Genomic DNA, 24,509 nt, shown 5'->3' on the forward strand with positions numbered 1-24,509 from the left:
GGGAGGGTTAAAAACGTACCCATGCGTCTTCTTCATTGCCGCCGGGCGGTAGAGAGGGTTTCTTCCAGGCTTCCATCTTCTTCCGCATCATGTGACTAGCCCGATTCACATCCCCCAGAACCCCACCCACATTGGATTTCGCTCTTCGAAAGGTCCGTTTCTTCACTAGTCTAAAGAAACATTCCATTCTTCCATTCCACCAAATGCAGGGCTTCATCTTCCATTTACGGTGCACTGGGCTCAGCGGCCCGGAAAAATTGGTGCTTCAACAAAGTAACGTTCCATTCATCCAAACACATGCAATGGATCCTTACACACGGATGCATGTGAACGGTTCCATAGGTTAACACTGGATCTGTTCGCATCCGTTCTGTTTGTACAGTATCCGTTCCATTCCACTTACGGTCTGCTTTTTAACGCTAATGTGAATCGGGCCTTACCGCGATCGGCGTGATGACATGCCTGGTGCGCGTGCAACTTCCGCTGAAGTTGCTAGATTACCGAAGCCTCAAGCACAGAGGCGCTCTACCTGGTTCATGACCTGATTTTGCACCCTCCAAAAATTGTTTGCCTGAAGAAGCAGGACTGTTACCCGTGAAACGTGTTGCACTTTTGGAGTTACTAATAAATGTTACTTTAGACTGTAAGTAACCTGTCCATTGTTCGGCCTTTTTTTCAGAAGGGAGGTGAGTCCACCCACTTCCCCCTTTTTAACAATTTTAACTAATTTTATTCTGCTTGGCGCCTCTGTTATTGTATTTCAATATTATCTAGTCCACCCTTGGTGGAGGGGTGTATCCCCATTTTCTCCTATCTACAGAGAGCGACTTTTTAAACCTGAGTGGGGTCAGGTTACAATTCTCCCGGCCGGCCTGTCCAGTGGTTGCCTTTGTGGCGACCCACCCTTGTGAGTATAATCATCTCATTTATTCACAACAGATCTCTCCATATTAACATACTGCACCATATTGGGCTCTCGGTTTCTCTCCCATTTTTCGAAGCCTCAAGCAGGACCACGGAAGGGAGCCGGGGGACCTCGCGGGCTTTGGGGGGCTGGAGGAAGTAGCAGGTAAGTCCAGATTTTTAGTTTAGGCCACTGCTTAGAGGGTCCCTGTAATGGGTTTGATTTCTTAGCTGTGCTGCTCATACAATTTATTACCATAAATACATTTTTACTTCAGGCTTGTATTTAAAGCAGAATAACTGGATGTTTTACATGCACAGGACATACTAAGCTCTATTCATTCAAGAAAGAAATTTTCATTCTAGTCTGTGTTGACTTCATATATCCAGTGAAGTTCTGGGAATTTTCTGTTTGCTATAATTCCTCTAAATCTTTATTGGATAGTTAAAAGGAAAAGAGACAAGAAAGAAAGTTTTTCTTTTATAAATCAGGCCCATTGTCTGCATTGCTTTGTTGTGCCGTCTGGAAGAATGATTGCTTTCATGCTGATAGATTTAACAGTGATGAGAGTATCAATATGTATCGTCCATAATGCAAGACTATGCAGATATATATGCTGACGCTTGTGCAGCAGCATTAGGGGAAGTGCAGGCCGTAGGGTAGTGTCAGGAAGATTTGTACGTCAGTGTTTTGGTAAACAGCCAAGCATGTTATTAACAGTTCAATATACCGGCCAGCAGCAATCAATGCAGTTATAGAATTACTGTCACACCGGCTCTAATACATTCTACCAATACAGCAAACTGCATTTACAAAGCTTAATATTGTGCCTGTGACCTGTTCTTACAGTGTATTAGCTGCAGCTTGACATTCATTCTGAAATCATTTTGATAGCCATTGGCTGCTGGTTTTATTTGGTTTAAACAAAATCAGCCGTTTGACACTATCTCTAGGCAGCAGCATGGTTAAGCTTTGTCCCCTATTTAATTTACAGTAAACCTTTCACTCAAACGTGAGACAAGACAGGGGGCTATTCTTGAATACAGAAAACCTCACACATTTTAGTGAATCTCTAATGGATTAGAGTAAATGAAGGAAATTGTGGATCACCAAGCAAAATGTCTATGTCCATTCTAAAATGCTGGTCATCTAGATCTAGATATAGACAACTGTGTTGTGAGTCTGTATTCAATCTCAGGTACACAGTGGTATCAGTCCCTCTCCCTCAGTTACACATTATGACAAGGTATAAAATGCAGTCTACACAAGCAAAACACAGCATTGTCTGCACCGCTCCCCTGCCTGCCGCCAGACGTCATGCAAGTGCTGCTCCGACATCCCCCATAGCAACCGAACGGGTCATCAGCTGCATAGCTGACACATGTCTGTACGGATTGTACAATGAGGTCACCCTAGGCATAGGGGATTGGGCCCTGCTCCCCAACATATGTATCATCTCCTTAAGAGATGACACCAAGAGATACAAGTACATATGATGGCTGTGTACTGATTATCTCTCTTGTGATTTTGAGCATTATGGGTTTCAATGCACCTCTAGCTCATTTTCTTTATTATTTTTTGGGGCAAGGTTCAAGAAAGCCCAAGGAGGGCTCAAAAAAAAAAAGGTAGTCTACCTGATCTGCGGGGCTGAGCAGATCAGGTAGCCACAAAAACCGCCACTCCCGTGGGCCACAATGGCCCACTTTCACTTGCATGACCTCTGGGTTACGAAGCTGCACTGAGAGACTGTGTGTCTCTCATAGCATGCAGGGAGGTGGGGGAGCGGCAGTAGGCGTGGCCAGGGGAGAGAGCTGCCCAATGGCAGCTCAGGAAACCCTGCAGGAACCCCCCTGGCGGGCGTTTTGAACAGGAAATTCCTCTCCACTGTGTTTACTTCCGAGTTAGCAACAAATCTTGTCGCTAAACTGAGGGGGCTATAGTGCAGCAGTGGGGGGAAAGAAAGCGTCAGATGGGGGACACAGAGCCATGTCATTAGTCAGAGGACATGCCTCTGTGTCCCATCTGCCCCCCGAAGATTCACCTTGGGTTCTCTTAAAAAACGATATTGGCATATTGGTGTACAGTGTTTCAGTACAGGATAGAATTGTACGGCACAAGTATTCTGGTTCACTGGCAGCCCTCTTTGGTCCCTAGTGGATTACAATGCAACTTATGACATAGACAACATATACAGCTCTTGTACACTGACTCAAACAGTAATGAAAATCTGTGCTTAATTTATTATTTTTTGAGTCTACAGTAGGCACTGAAGGCATGAACTCAACACCTGGAACAACTGACTGATTAGGTAATTGAATAAACTTGTGTACAGATTTTACATACAAATTGTTTAGGTAAAGTATTAGTAAGAGCATGCCAAGGATTTTGCATGCTTATTTCCTTTTCCTATAAGGACCACTGTCATGAAAAGTTGTAAAATTTTAAAATACATGTGTACATATACTTAAAAAAAAGTAAATTTCTCCCTGAGTAAAATGCACTATAAATTATTTATCTCCCATGTTGATGTCGCTTATAGTGCAGTAAAAATCAGACAGATATGATAGGTTTTGGATTAGTCCATTTCCCTGAGGAGGATTCTCAGTATTTCCGTTATTCTTTATAAAAGCATTCTTTGGAAAAGATTTACACAAAGATGCTGGCCAGCCTTCCTACTCGCCTGCCCAATAATTTTGCAGTTGGAGTGAGCTTTGCTTTTGAAAATAAATAAAACCCCATGAATCCCCCAAGAGGAGATGGACTAGTCCAAAACCTGACAGATCTGTCAGATTTATACAACCTATTGTGAGTGACGATGACATAGGAAACAGGGCCGGCGCTACCATAGAGGCAGAGGAGGCAGCTGCCCCAGGGCCCCAGATCTTGTAGGGGCCCCCAGTGGCTACAAGAGGAAAAAAAAAATTCAAATCGGGCTTATAGTTTTTGAGAAAATCGATTTTAAAGTTTCAAAGGAAAAATATACACATTTAAAAACCTGCCGACTTTAATGGTTGATAGCAAATCCACCTTAAATGCTAGAAACCCTAAATTTGCAGGATATGTTAAGGAGATCATTAGGAATAAGAAGAAAAAACAATTTTACATGCATCAAACGAAAGCGCAATAAATTTACTGACAGGGTTTCCAGGGGGTCTATACGCAGCTGCAGCGCTTTGGCCAGGGATCGCTATACAGCCGCAATATGGCTGTATGAAGATCCCTGGCATTTTTTTCTATTTTCCCAATTTTTTTTTTGTTTAGAGTGTGGGAATTTTTTTTATTTTTAATTATGTGGGGTCCCTCCTGAAACTTTTTAACCCCTTGTCCCCCATGCAGGCTGGGGTAGCCAGAATGTGGAGCTCCGACCGATTGGGACTTCACGCCCTGACTATACCAGCTGCAAAAAAGGTCCCCTAATGCCAATTTTTGTTGCGGGGTATATGTTGGGGGGGGGGGGGGGGGGGCCAGGTTTATTTTGCCCTGGGGCCCCATTGTTGCTTAAACCGGCCCTGATAGGAAAAAGTAAATTTATAGTGCATATTACTCTGGAACAAATGTAGATCTTATAAATATGCATTTTAAATTTTACATTGTTCATGCTAATGGTCCTTTAATTATCGAATATCAAACAAAGCAGAAACATAGGCAACAGTACTGACTATTTAAAATAACATTAAATCAGCTCTTTAGTATTCCACTACAGCAATGGTCGTAGAATTATAAAATTCATACAGCTACTTTTTACTCAAAGTCCATATCTGCACTATTTCTTCCTCGGGCATAAAATGCTGCAGAGCAGAGAACGCCGCAAGTAAGTGTGGCAGCTCCACTCACATAGCACTCAGATGACCACGCTAGTCCTTCTCTACTATGCTCCATGTCTGCTCTGTGCAAGTTAAAGCGGACCCAAACCAAACATTTTTTTTTTAATTCAAAATATTTTGTTGCACCACTCTGAGACATACAAAGATAAATAAACACTCCTTCAAGCCTATGATCATTTCAGTGCATGCTTTTCACACTTCTCTTTGCATAACTAGGGTTATAAAGGTGGCAGCCATTAGCAATTCCTCCATTGCCGGACACCACCTACTCCACCAGTCTGCCGGATTCTGTCCCGGCAATATGAAAGGAAGGGAGGCCTCCAATAAATGTAAAATATTTTATATTTGTCATTATGCAGCTAAAAAAAGGCTGCTATTTATTATTAAAATTTAGAAAATAGATTTTATTTCTGAAATCTTGTATTTTTAATTTGGGTCCACTTTAAGTGTATGTTTTTATTACTGTATGCTGTATGTTACTATGTGTACCACTCTTTGCATATTACTTAGGCCCCGTTCACATCACAAACGCGGATGGCCATGCGTGCGGAACGCAACGCATGCGAACGCACGCCATCCGGGTTTGTGTGCGTTGCGTGGCTGATCCCATCACTGAAAAGTGAATGGGACAACCACGCGTTTTTGCAAAAAATGTGTGCAGCATGCGTTCCCGGACCGCACAGGTCCAGAACGCATGCAGTGTGAACATCAGACAGTGCACTCTATGCACTGTCTGATGTCGTGCATGTCGGCCACCTGCATGCGTTTCCAAAACGTGGCTGGAAACGCGTGCAGTGTGAACGGGGCCTAAGTGTCCACTGTACTGTACCTCCACCGACCCTGTATGTGCCAAAAATAATTCCGGGTACAACCCCCATTGTACTTGGCGAAATAAATGATTCTGATATAGAGTTATAGCCACAGGGTCACCCCCGAGGAACATAGTTTAACAATACCTGTACTCTGAAAATAATTTAATCAAAAAGTAACTCCAATCCTTATGGGAATCCCTCTCATAGTTAGTTAACTGAAGTTCTTCACTCTCGGCTTTTCCGTTGGATGCGGTATAGATTATTCTTGATCTTTCCTTCGTGTGTGTTTTAGCTATGCACAGTTTCCATCGTTACAGGGCTATCTCCACCAAAACCTCCAGGCACAGGAACTCCTTTTTCCCCCAAGCAGTGTGCCTTCTGAACTCAAGTCACATACATAGAAAAACTAAATAGCACATCTGTGACCCAGGCCTAAATAAATATGCACTCTTTCCGAGGTTCCGCACATAGTTTTGCACTACAATACCTTAAATTCTTTTGTCTGCACATTTTTTTTGTTTTGTTTTTGTTTTGCACTAAGTTGTTTTAATGTCTTTGTCTGTTCGTCATTGCATGCGTTGCACTAATATGTTTTTGCCACTTTGTACTATGCTCTATGCCGATGTGTACCACAAACAATTCCGAGTGTGGCAACTGCTGCACTTGGCGAAATAAATCTGATTCTGATTCATTTCTGGCAAATTAGTACAGATGGTCTTAACTGAATCTTTCTTTTAGTTCCACCCCTCAAGTCTGGGACCCATTCACGCTTGCACTGGCCAGAGAGACCCGAAGTTTGATGTCATTTCACCCTCCTTATAAACTTTATAGAAATACTTGGTAGTTTCATAAAAGTAAAATCCAGCTACTTTTATCTTTTCTTTCAGAATCCTTTTGGTGCGCCAACTTCTGAGTCTCAAAATAAACTGATCTCAGGGGCAACTGATGTGATCAATACTTGTATGAATCACCAAAGCATCTTGTTTTTTGTTTTTGTTTGTTTGTTTGTTTTTGCACAGTCTTCAATAATTTTTTTTAATGCACTGGCAAGCTGAAATATTTTCATGTTCCTTCTAAAACTGGTCTTCAAATTTCTTCCGTAATACGTGCTTATCCACACTGTCCCCATAAATTTCTTTGAATAACTAAATAACTTCTTCCTGTGATAGACAAATGAGTCTAAAGGCCCATACACACGTCGGATTTCCACGAACGACGGGTCGTTTGAACGTCCCGTCGTTCCGCCAGGCGGATCGCTCAAACCCACTCTTATCAAATGAACGATAGTCTGTACACACGCCCGATTTAGCGGGTGAACGACGGAACGACGGGACGTTCAAATGACCCGTCGTTCGCGGAAATCCGACGTGTGTATGGGCCTTATAGCTGGCCACTAACTATCCAATTTCTAGCGAAAAATCGTTTCGAGCAATCAGAAATTCTGATCGGATTGGTTGTAAATAATCTCTATTGGTGGAAACAATCGATTATGAACAAGTGAAAAAAATGTCGCCCGAATGAATTTTCGTTGAACGAAAATTTGGATTTTCTTGGTGGTCGTGATAGATAGGAAGCAATGATCGGTTAGTTGATGGTGTAGTGAACGATTTTTCGTCCGATCAGAATTTCTGATCGCTCGAACGATTTTTCGCTAGAAATTGGACTGTTAGTGGCCAGCTTATAGCTACACAAATGCTTTCACTAGTTGCTGCTCGTAGGTGAACCCTATCCCTGCATTTATAGTACAATAGATGCTAATAAGTTTGGCGCGGGTAACCAATAGTATCAATATTACCAATTTTATACTATTAGTAACAATGTTCACATCAAACTAGTCCTTTGGAAAAGTCAAAAGAAGTAGTGCTCACAGGTTCCGTGTAGATAAACGCTCCTTCTTTTATATTTTTTTACAGTGCACCTCTTTGCTTGCGGAGAAGCTTGTGTCTGACAGTCAAACTCATCCTCTCTAACTCTCACTCTAACCCTTCTACTACAGCTACTTGATGTTGCTACACCTACACTACCTCTCCTCTTCCCGGTACTCACTAACACTACACCTACATCAACCTTACTCCCGCTACTTCTAATATGAATCTCCCTACCTCTGCACCTAACACTAACCTTTTTACCCGTACACATAACACTACCCTTCTTTCTTCTACTTACCAATTAAAGATGTCATCTAGAATTGCTCCTCTGCTTCCCAAATGTAATACTGGTGTGCCACAGCTTTTGCCAAGTGTGCCACATCTAACATTGCCGGCTAGGGAGTACCAGGGATGCCACCCGGGCAAAAAGTTAGCGCTTCGCCCTAGGGTGACAGTTCCATACAGGAGCATATATTGACATGTCCTTGCAGCGAGGGATGTGTTCTGTGACTAAGGAGGGGGGAAGAGGGATGTTGATGAGCCACACTATGAAGTGGCTTCTAATGAACATTGTAAGAAGGGAAACAATGTGCTCATCCAGATCTCTAAATGACCTTAGGAGACACCTATGCACATGCTAACACATGTACAAAGCTTGAGTCTCCATTCAGTACTGTTCTTCTAGCGTCTCCTTGATTGATGAAAATCTCCACCTGCATGCCAGTTAAAGCGGACCCAAACCAAACATTTTATTTAATTAAAAATATTTAGTTGCACCACTCTAACACATACATAGATAAATAAACACTCCTTCAAACCTATGAGCATTTCAGTGCATGCTTTTCACCCTTCTCTTTTCATAACTAGGGTTATACTGGAGGCAGCCATTAGCAATTCCTCCATTGCCGGACACCACCTACTCCACCAGTCTGCCGGATTCTGTGCCGGGAATATGAAAGGAAGGGAGGGGTTCCTCCAATAAATGTAAAATATTTTATATTTGTCATCATGCAGCTGAAAAACTGATATTTATTATTATAATTTAGAAAATAGATTTTATTTCTGAAATCTTGTATTTTTAATTTGGGTCCACTTTAACACTTTGATGACAAGGCTAAGCCTTTCAATCGAATTCAATTAAAGTTTGGCAAATATACAGCAAAAACTTGGATAAAAATCATTGTGACAGGAAAAGCAACTGGAATAAGGGAATTGCTACAGTGGTTGGACCTGTGATGTTAAAAATCCATCTTGCTGACTACTATGTCAAAACTTCCTGTCATGTACCAATAAAATAAGTTAAAAAACAAAACAAAACAAAAACAAAAAAACAAACAAACAAGTCTTCTTTGTTTTTCTCTTGGGGAGAACTTATTTATTTATTTGAGTTCAGGGGCAGTCCTCCTCCTGAACTCAAGCCCCCTCATGAATGTAACCAATCCGACTTCAACCCCAGTACCCAGGGCCGAGCCTGGGCGGGTGCTGCGGGTGCAAGGCACCCAGGCGCCTGCCTCTGAGAGGCACCGCCCGGCCGCCGCTCTCCCCCTGTGGCCGAAGCTTGCTCGCTCCCTCTAGCCGCCAGCGCCGCTGCGTCAGACCTCGATCAGGCGGGCGGGCGCTAGGACCTAGCACGCCGCACTGATATGCGGAAGTGACATCACTTCCGCATATAGAGCGGGTGCGTCCAGCGCCCTCTCACTGGTCGGGTCGCCCGCTGATTGAGGTCTGAAGCTGCGGAAAGGTGAGGGGGGAGCGGTGGCGGCTAGAGGGAGCGGAGTGCAGCGCTCCTGTCACTAACTACCTCAACGGGGACCCTATACCCCCTGGCTACCTAGACTGGGCACATATACCCCCCTGGCTACCTAGACTGGGCACATATACCCCCCTGGCTACCTAGACTGGGCACATATACCCCCCTGGCTACCTAGACTGGGCACATATACCCCCTGGCTACCTAGACTGGGCACATATACCCCCATGCTACATATGCTGGGCACATATACCCCCTGGCTACATATGCTGGGCACATATACCCCCTGGCTACATATGCTGGGCACATATACCCCCTGGCTACATATGCTGGGCACATATACCCCCTGGCTACCTAGACTGGGCACATATACCCCCTGACTACCTAGACTGGGCACATATACCCCCTGGCTACCTATTCTGGGCACATATACCCCCTGGCTACATATGCTGGGCACATATACCCCCTGGCTACATATGCTGGGCACATATACCCCCTGGCTACATATGCTGGGCACATATACCCCCTGGCTACATATGCTGGGCACATATACCCCCTGGCTACATATGCTGGGCACATATACCCCCTGGCTACATATGCTGGGCACATATACCCCCTGGCTACATATGCTGGGCACATATACCCCCTGGCTACATATGCTGGGCACATATACCCCCTGGTTACATATGCTGGGCACATATACCCCCTGGTTACATATGCTGGGCACATATACCCCCTGGCTACATATGCTGGGCACATATACCCCCTGGCTACATATGCTGGGCACATATACCCCTGCCTTCATATGCTGGGACATATACTGGGGACATATACCCCTGCCTACATATACTGGGGACATATACCCCTGCCTACATATACTGGGGACATATACCCCTGCCTACATATACTGGGGACATATACCCCTGCCTACATATACTGGGGACATATATCCCTGGCTATATATTCTGGGGACACTGGCTGTTTGTCATTATGTGCATTTGCTGGTGAAAAGCTGTGTCTTCTGTGCATTTGCTGGTGAAAAGCTGTGTCTTCTGTGCATTTGCTGGTGAAAAGCTGTCTCTTCTGTGCATTTGCTGGTGAAAAGCTGTCTCTTCTGTGCATTTGCTGGTGAAAAGCTGTCTCTTCTGTGCATTTGCTGGAGAAAAGCTGTCTCTTCTGTGCATTTGCTGGTGAAAAGCTGTCTCTTCTGTGCATTTGCTGGAGAAAAGCTGTCTCTTCTGTGCATTTGCTGGAGAAAAGCCGTCTCTTCTGTGCATTTGCTGGTGAAAAGCGGTCTCTTGTTATGTGCACTTACTGGTGAAAAGCGGTCTCTTGTTATGTGCATTTACTGGTGAAAAGCGGTCTCTTGTTATGTGCATTTACATGGGGAAAAGCGGTCTCTTGTTATGTGCATTTACATGGGGAAAGGCGGTCTCTTGTTATGTGCATTTACATGGGGAAAAGCGGTCTCTTGTTATGTGCATTTACATGGGGAAAAGCGGTCTCTTGTTATGTGCATTTACATGGGGAAAAGCGGTCTCTTATGTGCATTTACTGGTGAAAAGCGGTCTCTTGTTATGTGCATTTACATGGGGAAAAGCTGTCTCTTATGTGCATTTAGTGGGGGAATTTTGTCAGTAAAAATAATCTTTTGTCAGTAAATTTTTAGGTATTTGTCAGTAAAAATAACGTGAAAGGGTGGCAACACTGGCAGGCTGCGTGGCACAACGGGAAAGATACAGGCAGCCCACCTTGGGCTTGGCAGGGGGGAGGAGCCGGCGTCAGCGAGCGAGAGTAGGGTGGCCGCAGGCAGCCATAAATACGCAGTGTGTGACTGCGTCGCACTCGCAGAGCCTCTCAGCCTGAGTCAGTCCAGAGACTAGCAGACTCGCAGGAAGCCAAAGCCAGCCAGGAGCAAGCCCATGGAAGAGGGGTAGGAATGGGGTATCACATGCATGCGTAAAGAGGTGGAAGGTGTGGGTGTGATTAGGCAGGACATGGGTGTGGTTATTTGGTTGGGCGCGGTTAATTTAACCACTCCCATAGGCGCCAGAGGAAATCTTGCACCCAGGTGCCAGGCACCCCAGGCTCACCCCTGCCAGTACCTTTGGAGTGCTAGCGTACTGCACCTATGTCTTACATCGTATGTGTCCTTATGTTACTCTTCACATCGGTTGCTCTGTTTCATATGTTGTTACTCGCACTATGAAATTGCTGTGTGTACCAAACATAATTCTGGGTGTGGCACCTGTCACACTTGGTGAATTAAGATTATTCTGATTCTGATTTATTTAATGTCACAGCATAGATGTAGTCAACAGTGCTAAATATAATATTTGAAGGAAATAAAATGCCATTTTTTTTAGTAGCCCGCTTAAAGAGAACCTAAACTGAGACGGATATGGATTTTTCCTTTTACAATAATACCAGTTGCCTGACTCTCCTGCTGATCCTGTGTGTCTAATACTTTTTAGCCACAGCCCCTTAACAAGCATGCAGATCAGGTGCTCTGACTGAAGTCAGACTGGATTGCCTGCATGCTTGTTTCAGGTGTGTGATTCGGCCACCACTGCAGCTAAAGAGCTCAGCAGGACTGCCAAGCAACTGGTATTGTTTATAAGGAAACATCCATATCCCTCTCAGTTAAGGTTCCTTTTAATTTGTTTTACAATAATCGATACAGAATTTTCTGTTTAGAGAAAATACACACCCCTTTTCATAAATAAAAGAAAAAAATATTGTAGCTCCAAGGAGATCTTCAAAAACTGTGGAAATCCTGCAGGCCTTGATGACAGCTATTCTTCCATCCATATAATCACTACCAACCATTCACTCTTTCCTGTGCCTCATCTTTGTGTGAAAATACTTGGAGCAAAATCAAAGTCGTCTTCTGCTGAAGCATATGGTGGGATTACATTGATCTCTGAGCCTCTGTGTTTACAGGCATGTTTCCGTGTGAAACTGCCATGCCTGTGCATGTTATTTTCCTTTGCATGCTATTACTATACTTTCAACTATAAAAGCTATTTCCCCTGTACCAGTATACCAGTATGCAAGTATGTAAAGTGTAGCATATGATACTGGTGGTACTTCTCTATTGAGTGTTGTACAACAATTCCTTGGGAAAGGAAGGACTTGACAGAGACTCTCTCTCTCTCTCTCTATATATATATATATTAGTGTTGGTGTTCGAATTCGGGACATTCAGCCATGCAAATTCACCTGAACACCACACTTCAGCTCCATTCACCACTGAACAAGTGCACGGGGTAAGGTGGAATTCATATACTTTCGCTTCAGCGCAAGGAAGTGAACTCCACCTGATCCTGTCTGTTTCTTTGTAAGTGTTCAAACATACCAATTTAGCAGGGGAGTAACTATATTTTTTTTGTATACTGTATACAGTTCAGAGATCCTATTGTGAACATATTACAAAAGCAAAGTCAATCACAATTCTTGAAATACAAATATGGCAGATTCCTCAACCTAGCTAATGCCTACTATGAGAGGAGCACAAGAGGCACAGCATTGAGCGCGCATAGAAGAATGTAATACCTCTCTATTGCAAGGTTGTTGATTAGGTTTGGCAAACACTGACCTGTACAGTGTGATGCCAGCTTCTTTCTCCAGCTCGGCCCACAGCTGGTAACTCTCCACCATCATGTTGGTGTAAAATTCCTCCTCGTAGGCTCGACGGATAATTCTTGTCTGTCCGTGGGAGCTGCCTCTGGAATGGGGAAGGGGAAACTGAAAGACAAGACAGGCATACCTATAATGTCAAATCTATAGGTAATATACATCTCTCTTATTCTACTAGTGGCAGCATTCTGTACTGTATACATATTTCACATTCCAAGAAGTCCATGGTGACTAGATGTCCTCTTATCTCAGAACTTGGCAGCAGGCAGTGCTTAGGCTGACAGTATATCTCATTATGTCTCCATGTGTCTTGCTGTGTACCATGTATTAGAATATTGAAATGGATAAAGTTCCATCCTATTTACCATCTAAAGCTTCAATTTCTATCCACATGGCACTCCCTTCCTAGAAAAGGTCAAGGTTAAATGTATATGAAAATGAAATTGCAATCCCTTTTCCACCTTCCTCATCTCTATTCAGAAATTCCCAAATGCTTTCCAGTGTTTCTAGAAATCACAGAATGTGCCTGAGCTATGGTCACGTTCTCTGGCTTTAGATCTCTTCAGGCTTCTAACAGAAGGAAGGGGAAATCTGTAAGCTACTCAGGCATAAAGAACATATTTTCACAGCAGTGAGACCTATCTATCAATATTATTGGACTTATAGAGCTGAGATCCAAGCAAGGTTTTATAATGGCCACACACAGATTTAAATATGACTGTTTTGCACAGAAAGAAAATCCTCGTGTTCTTGATTGTGCTTATGACTCACTGTGAGAAGCATACATAGAAGAGCAGAACGGAAAGGGTTAGTTATGGAAAGTTCAGCGAAAAACACTGACATTATTTTCACATTCATTTTCACGAAAATAATGTAAAATTCCACTTTTGAGCGAAAATGCAGTCGAAAATAATTTTGTTATAGGTTTGTGATTTTTTTTTTTTTTACATTTTTCATACATTTTTTGTGCTATTGATTTTTCACGTGTTTCGTGAATTTTTGCATTGGAAAGAAGAAAATTGTTTTCTTTGACCATAATGCAAAAATACAATAATCGAAAATAAAATTTTCAGTGCAAAAATTACTTTGGTTAAGCTTGGCAAGCAGCACTGCAGCTCCTCAGCAGATGAGGAGTGTTTTGTACATATTTCATTAAGGCCCTTCAACCAATAGTAAAGCCAATATAAACTTGCTTTATTGTAACATTATATGCCTGCATATAGACAAATGGACACTGTGTTTCGGGCCAAGAGCCTCAAGTGCTTAACCCAGTGTTTCTCAAATTCGTGTCTCCCCAATGGTGCATGTTTTGCAGGTGACCTCCCCTATACACAGGTGGGGTAATTAGTGTCTCAGCTATATGGAATCCATGTAGCTGAGACACTAATTAAGCTACTTGTGCATACCGTAGCTGAGGTTTCCTGGAAAAATGCACTATTGGGGAGTCATGAGGACAGGTTTGAGAAACACTGACAATCCCATACTACACAACATCTTAATAAAACACATCTCCACATGCAGAGCGGGTCCAAACTTAATGTAATTAACTGAGGTTGCAACATACAACTCATAGAGGAATATCAGGTTCCTAAAGTGCATCACAAAAAACATGTCAAGCTAAAGTTATGACAGAGCGTGTTTTGAGATGTGGCACTTGAAAAAGGGCTGTTCGCCTGAAACGTGTGTCCATTTGTCCGTAGTGCCTGCATATAACGTTGCAATAAAGCAAGTTCACATTGGTTGAGTGGCAGTAACTGTTCATGGACTGCAGATAGCGGTTGGTGCATCTCTGACAAGTCTATTCCCAGTAGCAAGCAAAACAATAGGTACTCCACAATATTCCTTTTTGAATTGCATACATCCAATGGAACAATCATGAAGGGGTCAGCAGGGTGCAGACTGTATGGTTACCTCTTAGTTGAAAACAACCATGCCTGGCAAGCTGTTGCCATTGCCAAACATCTGAATATGGCTGATTTGGATACTACTGCACTGTGTAAGCACATTATTACTGACACCTCACCAAACACCTGCTCAGTACAACTATTGGCTATCAGTTGCTTGCATGAACTAATAAGCTTAACTGCAAGAAGAAAATGTCATAAAGAATAAAACTTTTGGCCCCAAGAGACAAACGGGAAGATACATTTCAGCACTGCTTTAAATCTGCATGCTGCTATCTGAGAGGTTAAAGGACAACTATCTAAATGTCACAAATATTTCCAGTAATTACCAGCAAATAGCAATACAAAGGCTTTTTCTATCTTGTCATGTTTTATGTGAAAAATATGCCATAAACAGATTTCATCATGGACATTACTATGGAGGACTGTGTCCAGCACATCCAGCATACAGAAACAATCTTCACTGGCTGTAATACTGGAATCTGTTCAGAATGATAGAAAGCAGAAATATAGCTTGAAATGTGTATAAATAACAAAAGCTGCAGCTCTGTGTGCCTGATCCTGTGTCTTAATCTCTCTGCCTCGCAGTCTAAAGTAAACAGTTTACAGCCAGGGATATCTCATTCTGAATGGGGGAGGGGGAAGCATCCAAGTTAGGAAAAAGTATAGATCCTTTTCAGATCCTTCTCTGTATCTAAAAATACCTCAACTGTTCTCATATGATCTGTGAGAAAGCAGGCAGGGCAAAAACGAACCGTAAATCATTCCTCTATGAATAGTGACAGAGAAGTGGAATCTAGCTATACGGTATGACTCTGGCCTCTAGCATTGACGCAGACACAAATTGTTACAAACAGCCGGTAAACAAGGCATTTTTTCACACAGGCTGTGATGAGAGACCTCTGAAAAGCTTTCTAGTGTTGCTGGCTAAACGCTCTATAGGTATGTGGGGTTTACAGAAAAAGTTATTTTGGTAGGTGTGTGTGTGTGTGTGTATGTGTGTGTGTGTGTGTGTGTCTGTCTGGGGGGGGGGGGATGCAGGTATTACTAATACAGGTTAGAGATATCACCTGCATGTATCAGTACAGACTAAAGTGAATGTAAAATAATTGCTCAAGATTATAATCTTATCCAGAGCAGGGACAAGGTCCTCCAGCACCCAAGGCTGAGACAGCAAAGTGCGCCCCTCCATCCCTCCCACCCCAGCCGTCACACACTGATTGCTATTAGACTAAGAGGGCCACAGGGCCCACAACCTCCCCAACACCTCAATATCTAGTTATCTGGCTTGCAGTCACTGCCATGTATCCACTTTTCTTATTTCTTTCTGCTTCAAACACAATTAGGAATGACAGCTGAATAAATTGTGCGCCCCCTCCTACACTGCGCCCTGAGGCTGGAGCCTCTCCAGCCTATGCCTCGGCCCAGCCCTGATCTTATCAATGTCCAAATTCAGTCAGAAAGTATCAAGTTTTGTACCTCATGTTTTAACTTCTAATTCAGTGGGAAAAAAAAACAATCAATGAATATACCGGTACTTTAACTTTGCCATATGATGCAATTTTTATACCCAGCTCATTACTTTTTTTTGTACAATCACATCTTAACGTGTGCAGTCAGCTTTACAGGAAATACTACCAAATTATATCATAACAAAGGAATTTGGTGAAATTTCCAGAGTGAAACACAACCATTATGAGCTTGAAGTCTGACTACAGGAAAATCTTTACTATAGTTTTGGATAATGTGAAAAAAGGTTAGAGCCTCTTTAGGATATTTATTACTGTCCTAATAATCTCTGATAATTAGCATCATTTCCTATCAAACAAGAAGTGGGGAAATCTCTCTAAGAGTGATAGAGACAAAACAAAACAAGTTTGTTAATATGGGGAGAAGTTAGTTTCCCCTACAAGTTATTACTCCTCCTTGAGTCCTATTCCCCAGAACTACACAGACCATGGTCTGCAAATGTCTCAGAATCAGGAAGTGAGGGGAAATCTTTCCTCTAGACACATTGGCCTCAATCTGGTAGCTTTTTGATCAGTAAAATACCTTATGTGGTCTTTTCCTCTTTTTTTTATTTTTTTCGATGTTTTTTTTCGGGGTCGGGGAGGTGTATTTGATTATGAAGCAACCTATGTAAAGTAGATTTACATTATGTAGCAACCTTTGTAAGGTATATTTATAAGCATCCCTTATAAAAAAATATCCAGTAAATATTTGGAGTTTTATTTCTACTATTCTGTTCTATTACACAGCCTGACTAGGGACTCCACTAAAATAGCAATCGAAACTCCACTAAAAACTGCAAAATGCATACAAATTGACTTTACCGCCAGGGACAGGCAGATCTTAAACTGATCGGTAAATTATGTGCTAACATGATCCCTATTTTCCATGGGAATAGCAATTTTGGGTAAAATGAATGCAAATTACTGCACAAATTACCGTACAATTTACCGCATACGGTAATTCGTGACTGAAATTTACCACAAGGTAAAACGAGACTAAAGCCTACCAAAATTGCTAAATGTCATTACCCCAGGTAAATTACTCTACATGGGGTAATTTGTTTGAAAACATTACCAGAATTGAGAATGCCAATGCCAGAATTGACATTATTTATGTGTGTAATAATGCGTATGCAGCTGAAAATACTGTCTTGAAACTGTTGATCATATTACCAGAGTAAGCAAGTCAGTGTAAAGGTCTGCGGGTATAGCTACTGCTGCCTGGATGGCACAATTCCCACTGTCCAGGCTGCAAAGAAGATGGCACAGTCTGAATCTCTGTGAGAAGAATGCAGCCTGTAGCAATGACAGCCTGTGATGCAGTGTTTTAGCTCCTTTGCTTTGAATGTTTTTTATTTTGCATTAGCTAATATACAAAGATATAAGCAAGACCTTTAACTGAGTCACTAAGCAAATGTAGAAAAGTAGAACTGGGGTTTTATACACTTTAAGAAAGCACTAAAATGCTAATAAATAATAGATGTCTCCTGAATCCATCAACCAACACACAAAGGTTACACTTTCATTTTTTCCACCCATAAGTCTTCCTCCTGCATCAGCTACATTCTTATTTCTCCCAACCTTACATGAGAAAATGTAAGCTGGATATTAGAAATATATGATCATGCTTGTGTTTACCTTCAACAAGGCCTTAGGTATAAACAACAAAAGCCTACGACTTGGCGTTTCAATATATCTCTCCTGAAAGTTGGTAAATGTAATAAAAAAAAAAAAACTACAATGGAACTGTATTTGTAAGATGCTTCTCGACATGCATCCACTTATGGTGTATGAGGAACAGAATTGTGTCATGGGACGAGAGGCAGGGAAAAGCATCAAAAGGAAAATGGATTCCTCTCTTGCTATAAAAAATGAGACAAATCAACACCTGAAATATTTGTTATGGGTGTTTTGGAACAGCATTGTAGACTTGTTTGGGTTTTAAAGGATACATCCAGGAAGATTCAAAATCAAAAATCCACTTACCTTGGGCTTCCTCCAGCCCCTTGCAGCCATCCTGTGCCCTCGCCGCAGCTCCGCTCCCCGCCGGTGGCCCGGGGTTCCCTTCGGTATACGAGGCCTACTTGCGCTCCAATGTGCAGCTCACGTAGTCGCACTGACGTCATCTGGACTGTACTGCGCAGGAGCAGTAGTTCTGCACATGCATAGTACAGTCAGTGCGACTCAGTGAGCCGCACGCTGGAACGCAAGTAGATGCCGACCTGGCGAGGTCATCATCTGCACCGGAGGGGACTGGGAGCCACCGGAGCTGCGGCGAGGGCACAGGATGGCTGCCAGGGGCTGACAGAAGACCCAGGTAAGTGGATTTTTTATTTTTATTCTTTTTGAACCTTCCCTTTAATTGCTGTCTTTGTCACTGGGGCGTAACAACAAACTAGTGGGGGCCCTGCAAAATTGTCATGGGGCTCCCTTGGGATCCAAACGCCTCCTCACCGTACCCAATCCCACCACAAACACACTTTACCCCAACACCATTGCAAAGTAGCATAGGGAGTGGAGTAATTATCTGCTTCTAACGCTGCGGGACTCCTCCATGCATCACAATCACACACTCTCTGCTGCCATTCGCTGGCTGCCGATTATGTGACTCGCATTGGTCATGTGATCGGAAGATGGCGAATGGCAGCAGAGAGTGTGTGGCTGTGCAGCATGGAGGTGAACCGCAGCCCTGGAGCAAGTAAATATTACACCACTTCCTTTGCTACTCTGCATGTAGATGGAGAGAGGGAGGAGGAGCAGGTCCCCACAGCTCCCAGCCCCCCGCAATCATGGGGGCTATTGTCATGCCCCTGCTTTCTCACCATGTGTAGAATCCTGGCTAGAAGTGCAATACAAAATCTATCCAGCAGGTATAAAAAACGAATTCTTCTTTTCTTGGATTAGCACTTAGGCCCCCATCAAGTTTTTATGCTGTTTTCATTCCCTCTCCCTTGAACCCGCCATGCATTCATATTACAATCATGTAGATCTATGCAGGTTCCAATGTGGCCATAGACAGCAATAATAAAGTAACACCTACCAATGCTGGCATTAGAAAAAAATGTTTGAGTTCAGGTTTGCTTTCCTGTCATTAAACAGCACGGTAAGCATTACTGGAAGGGTTAAGGCCGTTTTCACACTGGAGGCAAGTGTTGCGGTGCTCTGCTCTGCTCCCATCACATCATGCTGCAACCACATTCATATGACCTTGCAGCAGAGTGTGCCAACAGGGTCATATGCATCGCACCACCCCCCACACGCCCTTCGCTGCCCGTCGCCACCCCTTGCCCAGTGACGTAGTCCCTGCTGGGCAGGAAGTACGTCACTGGGATTCCCGGGTTCTCTGTTGTATTTGTGTTCTTCCATGCATGCGCACCGCATCGGCGGAAAAATTTTAATATTTTGGCGTCGCCCATTGACTTCCATGCATTCTGCCACCGCTTGTGGAAGTCGCACGGTAACGCACTGTTGACTTTGCAGCGGGTCAGGAACTTCAGCCACAACACGACATGACAGGGTAAGGGCACTAGGCCCCATAGACTTTCATTGCTGTTGCGTGCAGAACGGGTAAAGCAACGCAAAGAAAGAGGCCTAGGGCCATATGCAATTCACTTTTACTCCTAGGAGATCATTTTTAATGTTCGCTTTAAAATAACTTTTTAGCTCATTGGGATTGGAAAAAGTATCACAAATTAGGTGAAAGAGTATTGTCAAAATTATTTTGAGTATTTGTTTGCTTGCTGATGGTGTAAAAGGCATTTTATTTACAAGTTGTGAGTATATCAACTTGGAGAAAACAAAGGAGAAAAAGTAAATTGCATATGGCCCCTAGTGTGATAGGAGCCTCAGCCTCACTGCTGGATGAATTTCTCAGTGGAGATTCAGATTATTATAAATGCCTGTTTGTGTCCGATTCTTTTTAGCGTTTACAGGGTGTAGCAGTCAATACTCCCATAATTCACCCATCGTTGCCTTTTAAAGGAACTGTGTTGCCAATTAATGAATAGCAATAAAACAGACAATGGTACGCCTGCCCAAACAAGTTATTTCAACAAACATGTCCTCATAATGTACTAATATCAAAGCTCATCTGTTTTCTCTGCCCGTTAAGGGCCATTACACGGGTTGCCTTATCTGTGAATGTACTCCGAGAATTATTCTTCACTTTTGCTGTTGAAGCATTATTCTAATTAATCTTCTGAAAATGGAAATCTAAAAATAGCTGATCCTTCCCTTCCATCAACTTAAAAAAAAATCTACAGATCATTTAAGATGAAGAAAAATATCTGCATTATAAATGAAAAGGTTTCTTCATATGAAAGTCTGAGGTTATAATAGGATATCTTTAATTTGACGCCAGACATCTTTTACTTTAACTCTTTAAAGTGAGTGGGAACTGCATTTTTTTAAAAAATGAAGCAAATACTTACCTAAGGAGAAGGAAGGCTCTGGGTCATATAGAGGGTATTTGGAAGTCTTTGGGAGCCATGTCCTCCCGAAGACGTGCGGCTCCATACTGCACAGGCGTGAGCATGCAAGAGAGCGTGCTTGTGCAGGCGCTGTACAGGGCCGCCCTTATTCAGGAGCACTCTGGCTCCCTAAAGACTTCTGAAGCCTCCTTCGACCGGGTAAAGCAGTATTTGACTAAATTAGTCAAATACCGCTACCGGGCGAGCCAGCACCGGAATGAGGGGACCAGAAGAGGAGCCAGAAGGCTCTATAGGACCCAGAGCCTTCCCTCTCCTAGGGTAAGTATCTGTCTCATTTTTTTAAATGAAGTTCCCATTCACTTTAAAGAGACCCTGTCCCTGAGCAGAGGACAAAAATAAAAATCTGGACTTACCTGGGGCTTCCTCCATCCCCCCATAGCCCACAAGGTTCCTCTGCCTTTTCCGGGTCCACTCAGTGGTCCCACTGGCGGCCCTGTTAGTGCGGCGACTTAGGACGGAGTCGTGCGCAACTGCACATGTGTGGCCCGTCCGCGCACCCAGCTTGATCACGTGTGCGTCTCTGTAAGCCTCATGCGCAGTTCAGTCTTTCAAGAACCGGATGTGTGGCCAGGCCGTACATACGCAGTTGCGCAGAAGGTGGCCGCGCTAATGGGGCCGCAAGTGGGACCACGGAGGGACCCCGGAGGATGCTGAGGAACCTCAAGGGCTACAGGGAGCTGGGAGAAGCTTCATCCGATCTTCATTTTAGTCCTCTGCTCAGGTTTCCTTTAACTTTGTTTTCTGATTTGGTTGGGTCTGGGAAGGATTGGAACAATTGTGAGGTTTTCATGCAGTCTTTGTTCTCGTTAGAGAGACTCACCTCACATTGGGGCGCATGCACAAATGCTGACAAGGTAGCCCACATTGTGCAATTAGCATGACTCCTGTTACCTTGATGATGCAAGTGCTGCTAGGGTAACATGCATTATGCTACTTTTGTAGCATGCGTTATTCTAACAATGCTTGCAGTACCTTGCTAATGATGGTTGTGCTAAGTGCACTAGCTTGTCAGTGTAAGTAACAGTAAAATTGCTCTGTGCTCGGCAACTTTACCAAACTTTTGTGCATACGCTCTTTTTTGTCTCAAGTAACACTAACGAAAGTTAAACATCTCCTTTAAAGAGAAACTCCGACCCAGAATTGAACTTTATCCCAATCAGTATCTTATACCCCCTTTTACATGAGAAATCTATTCCTTTTCACAGACAGACCATCAGGGGGCGCTGTATGACTGATATTGTGGTGAAACCCCTCCCACAAGAAACTCTGAGGACCGTGGTACTCCTGGCAGTTTCCTGTCTGTGAACCTTGTTGCATTGTGGGAAATGGCTGTTTACAGCTGTTTCCAACTGCCAAAAAAGCATGCAGCAGCTACATTCCCTGCCAACAGTAAAAATGTCACCATGTGATAAATGTCAGAATGTAAATCAGGGATTTAAAAGATTTTACAATGGGCAAACACTGACTAAATCATTTATACATAATTATAGTAAAAATTAAGCACTTTTTTATTACAGTATTTCACTGGAGTTCCTCTTTAAGGAACAAAAGCTTTAATAAAGTTCAAATCTTTTTATTTCTACACTGACATCTTCTACAGAGTTTTACTGAATATATATAGACTTGTCACCATTCCACTGAAGCACTCCTCACTAAAGATGCAAATGATCTCCTCATTGCAAAATCCAAAAGTACTAATACTCCTCGATCTACCTTCTGCCATTAAAGAGAATGGGAACTGGATTAGTAAAAGAAAAGCCAGATACTTACCTAAGGAGAGGGAAGGCTCAGAGTCCTAATGAGCCTCCTCTCTCCTCTCCCGGTGCCCGTTCCAGTAGCAGTATTTGACTAAATTGGTCAAATACCGCTACTTCCGCCGCCGAAGGGAGGTTTCGGCAATCTTCGGGAATCCGAGTGCTAGCTAAGTTGGGCCACTCCAAACTGCGCACATGCATGCGCCCTCTATCGTGTACTCGTCTGTGCGCAGTATGGAGTCGCCTGTCTTCGGGAGGACTCGGCTCCCGAAGACTTCCGAAGTCCACTGCGGCGGGGGATTTGAACAAAGGAGCTGCCGCTGCGACAAGGGCACCGGGAGAGGAGAGGGGAAGCTCGTTAGGACACAGAGCCTTCCCTCTCCTTAGTTAGGTAGCTGGCTTTTTTTTTAAGTAATCGGAAACCATTGGCTTTAATACTGTTAAACATTTTCTGTTTTTCCAGACCTTCTCTGGATGTCAAAGGCATAGCACATTCTTGGATTTGCTCCTACGTGTCTGGTTCTTTCACTGTCTCCTTCTCCAATACTAACTCCTCTTCAAAGCTTCATTGTTGGACCTCTTCTCTTCTTTTCCAGCCTGGGACAATGAATGTTTTTATTTGGTTCCCAATAGCACCTCTACGCTGATGACACCCAAAAATATCTCTCAGCTCCTGACCTCTCTGCACTATCTCGAGTCCTTGACTGTCTATCTGCTGTTTCTTGCATTTATATCATCCCATTACATAAAATTTAACTTGAGTAAAATGGAGATTGTGATATATCCTCCCTCTCTTGCTGCTCCCCCACCTATAGTTGCAATTAATGTAGACATCAACTCGAAAACCTCCAGAATTCATCTTTTCCTTACACAAGAAGCTACTAAAATGCTCTAAATATTCTCTGTCTTTACTACTCTGCGGCCTATCAAAAAACAGACTGGCATCTCTTCAGTCCCTACTGAACTCTGCTGCTCGTCTCATCCACCTCTCCTCCTGTTCCACTGATGTTGCCCTTCTCTGGCCTCTGCCAATTTTTCCATTAGCTGCCAATAATCACCAACTAAAACTCCTAACACTATCATACAAAGCTCTACATAAGCTAATCTCCAGATACTATCCCTCCAAGAACCTTTGTTTCTCAGACAAGAAGTGGTCCAGCTTTGTCACCTTCTCTCACTCAGTTCCATTGGAACACTCTCCTATAGTCTATCCATCAGACTCCAATACTGGAAATTTTAAAATGTACCCTCAAGATAAACCTCTTCAGATAAGTTTATAATTTGTTATAGCTAGAATTTGAGGTGCACCGCCTCATCCGCTAACCCCTTTGTCTATTGCCCTAGTGTCTCCACCCAACTTCCCTCTAGACTGTAAGCTCACAAGGGCAGGGACCTCCCCCTAGTGTTTCATGTTTTTGTGTATTTTATCAAATAAACATGTACCAGTCGGGCTGAGACAGAGGCTTAGGAGGCACTAGCCACTAGGCAGAGAGCCCTGCCAGAGCCCTCCCTCATCCGACTATATGCAGAGGGGAGCATTCTGTAATAGTCACCTGTCTTAACGCCATCAGGATCCATATTTACTCTGCCGCACAGTCCCTCACAGTCCCTCAGTTTCCTCTCTATGACATCCACTACTGGCACCTTTTCATTAAGTTCACCACTGGAGGCATTAGAGAGGTAACAGAGGGACTGTGCAACAGAGTGTAGAGGGATCCAGGTGGTACAGAAACAGGTATCTAGTATAGAATGCTCCACTAACGCTGCTCTGCATACTCGGGGTCAGGGCTGCCTAATACCCAAGGACCACCTAGCTATACTTGAGGAGGAGGCTGGATAATACTGCAGGCACATATGACTATCTAAACTTGGAGAGGGGGGCTTCCTTATACTGGGGGCACATCTGACTATACTTGGGGAGGGAGCTACCTAATGCTAAGGGCTCCTCTGGCTATCTACACTGGAGAGGGGGGCTATTGAATATTATTTTTATTATTTTATTTATTGTATTTATAAAGTGCCAACATATTACGCAGCGCTGGGAGCTTATCTT

The 24,509-nt window shown here is 43.3% G+C and overlaps 1 protein-coding gene across 1 annotated transcript in view; it reads right to left on the reverse strand.

The window, feature by feature from the left end:
• Positions 1-24,509, reverse strand: part of PIPOX (pipecolic acid and sarcosine oxidase) — a 134,270-nt gene that overhangs the window by 98,655 nt on the left and 11,106 nt on the right. The window contains exon 2 of the mRNA XM_068270133.1: positions 12,757-12,905. Within this exon, the coding sequence (XP_068126234.1) occupies positions 12,757-12,905 (149 nt within the window). The remainder of the gene's footprint in view (positions 1-12,756; positions 12,906-24,509) is intronic.

Source organism: Hyperolius riggenbachi, chromosome 2 (assembly GCF_040937935.1).
Source record: "Hyperolius riggenbachi isolate aHypRig1 chromosome 2, aHypRig1.pri, whole genome shotgun sequence".
Taxonomy (NCBI): Eukaryota; Metazoa; Chordata; class Amphibia; order Anura; family Hyperoliidae; genus Hyperolius; species Hyperolius riggenbachi.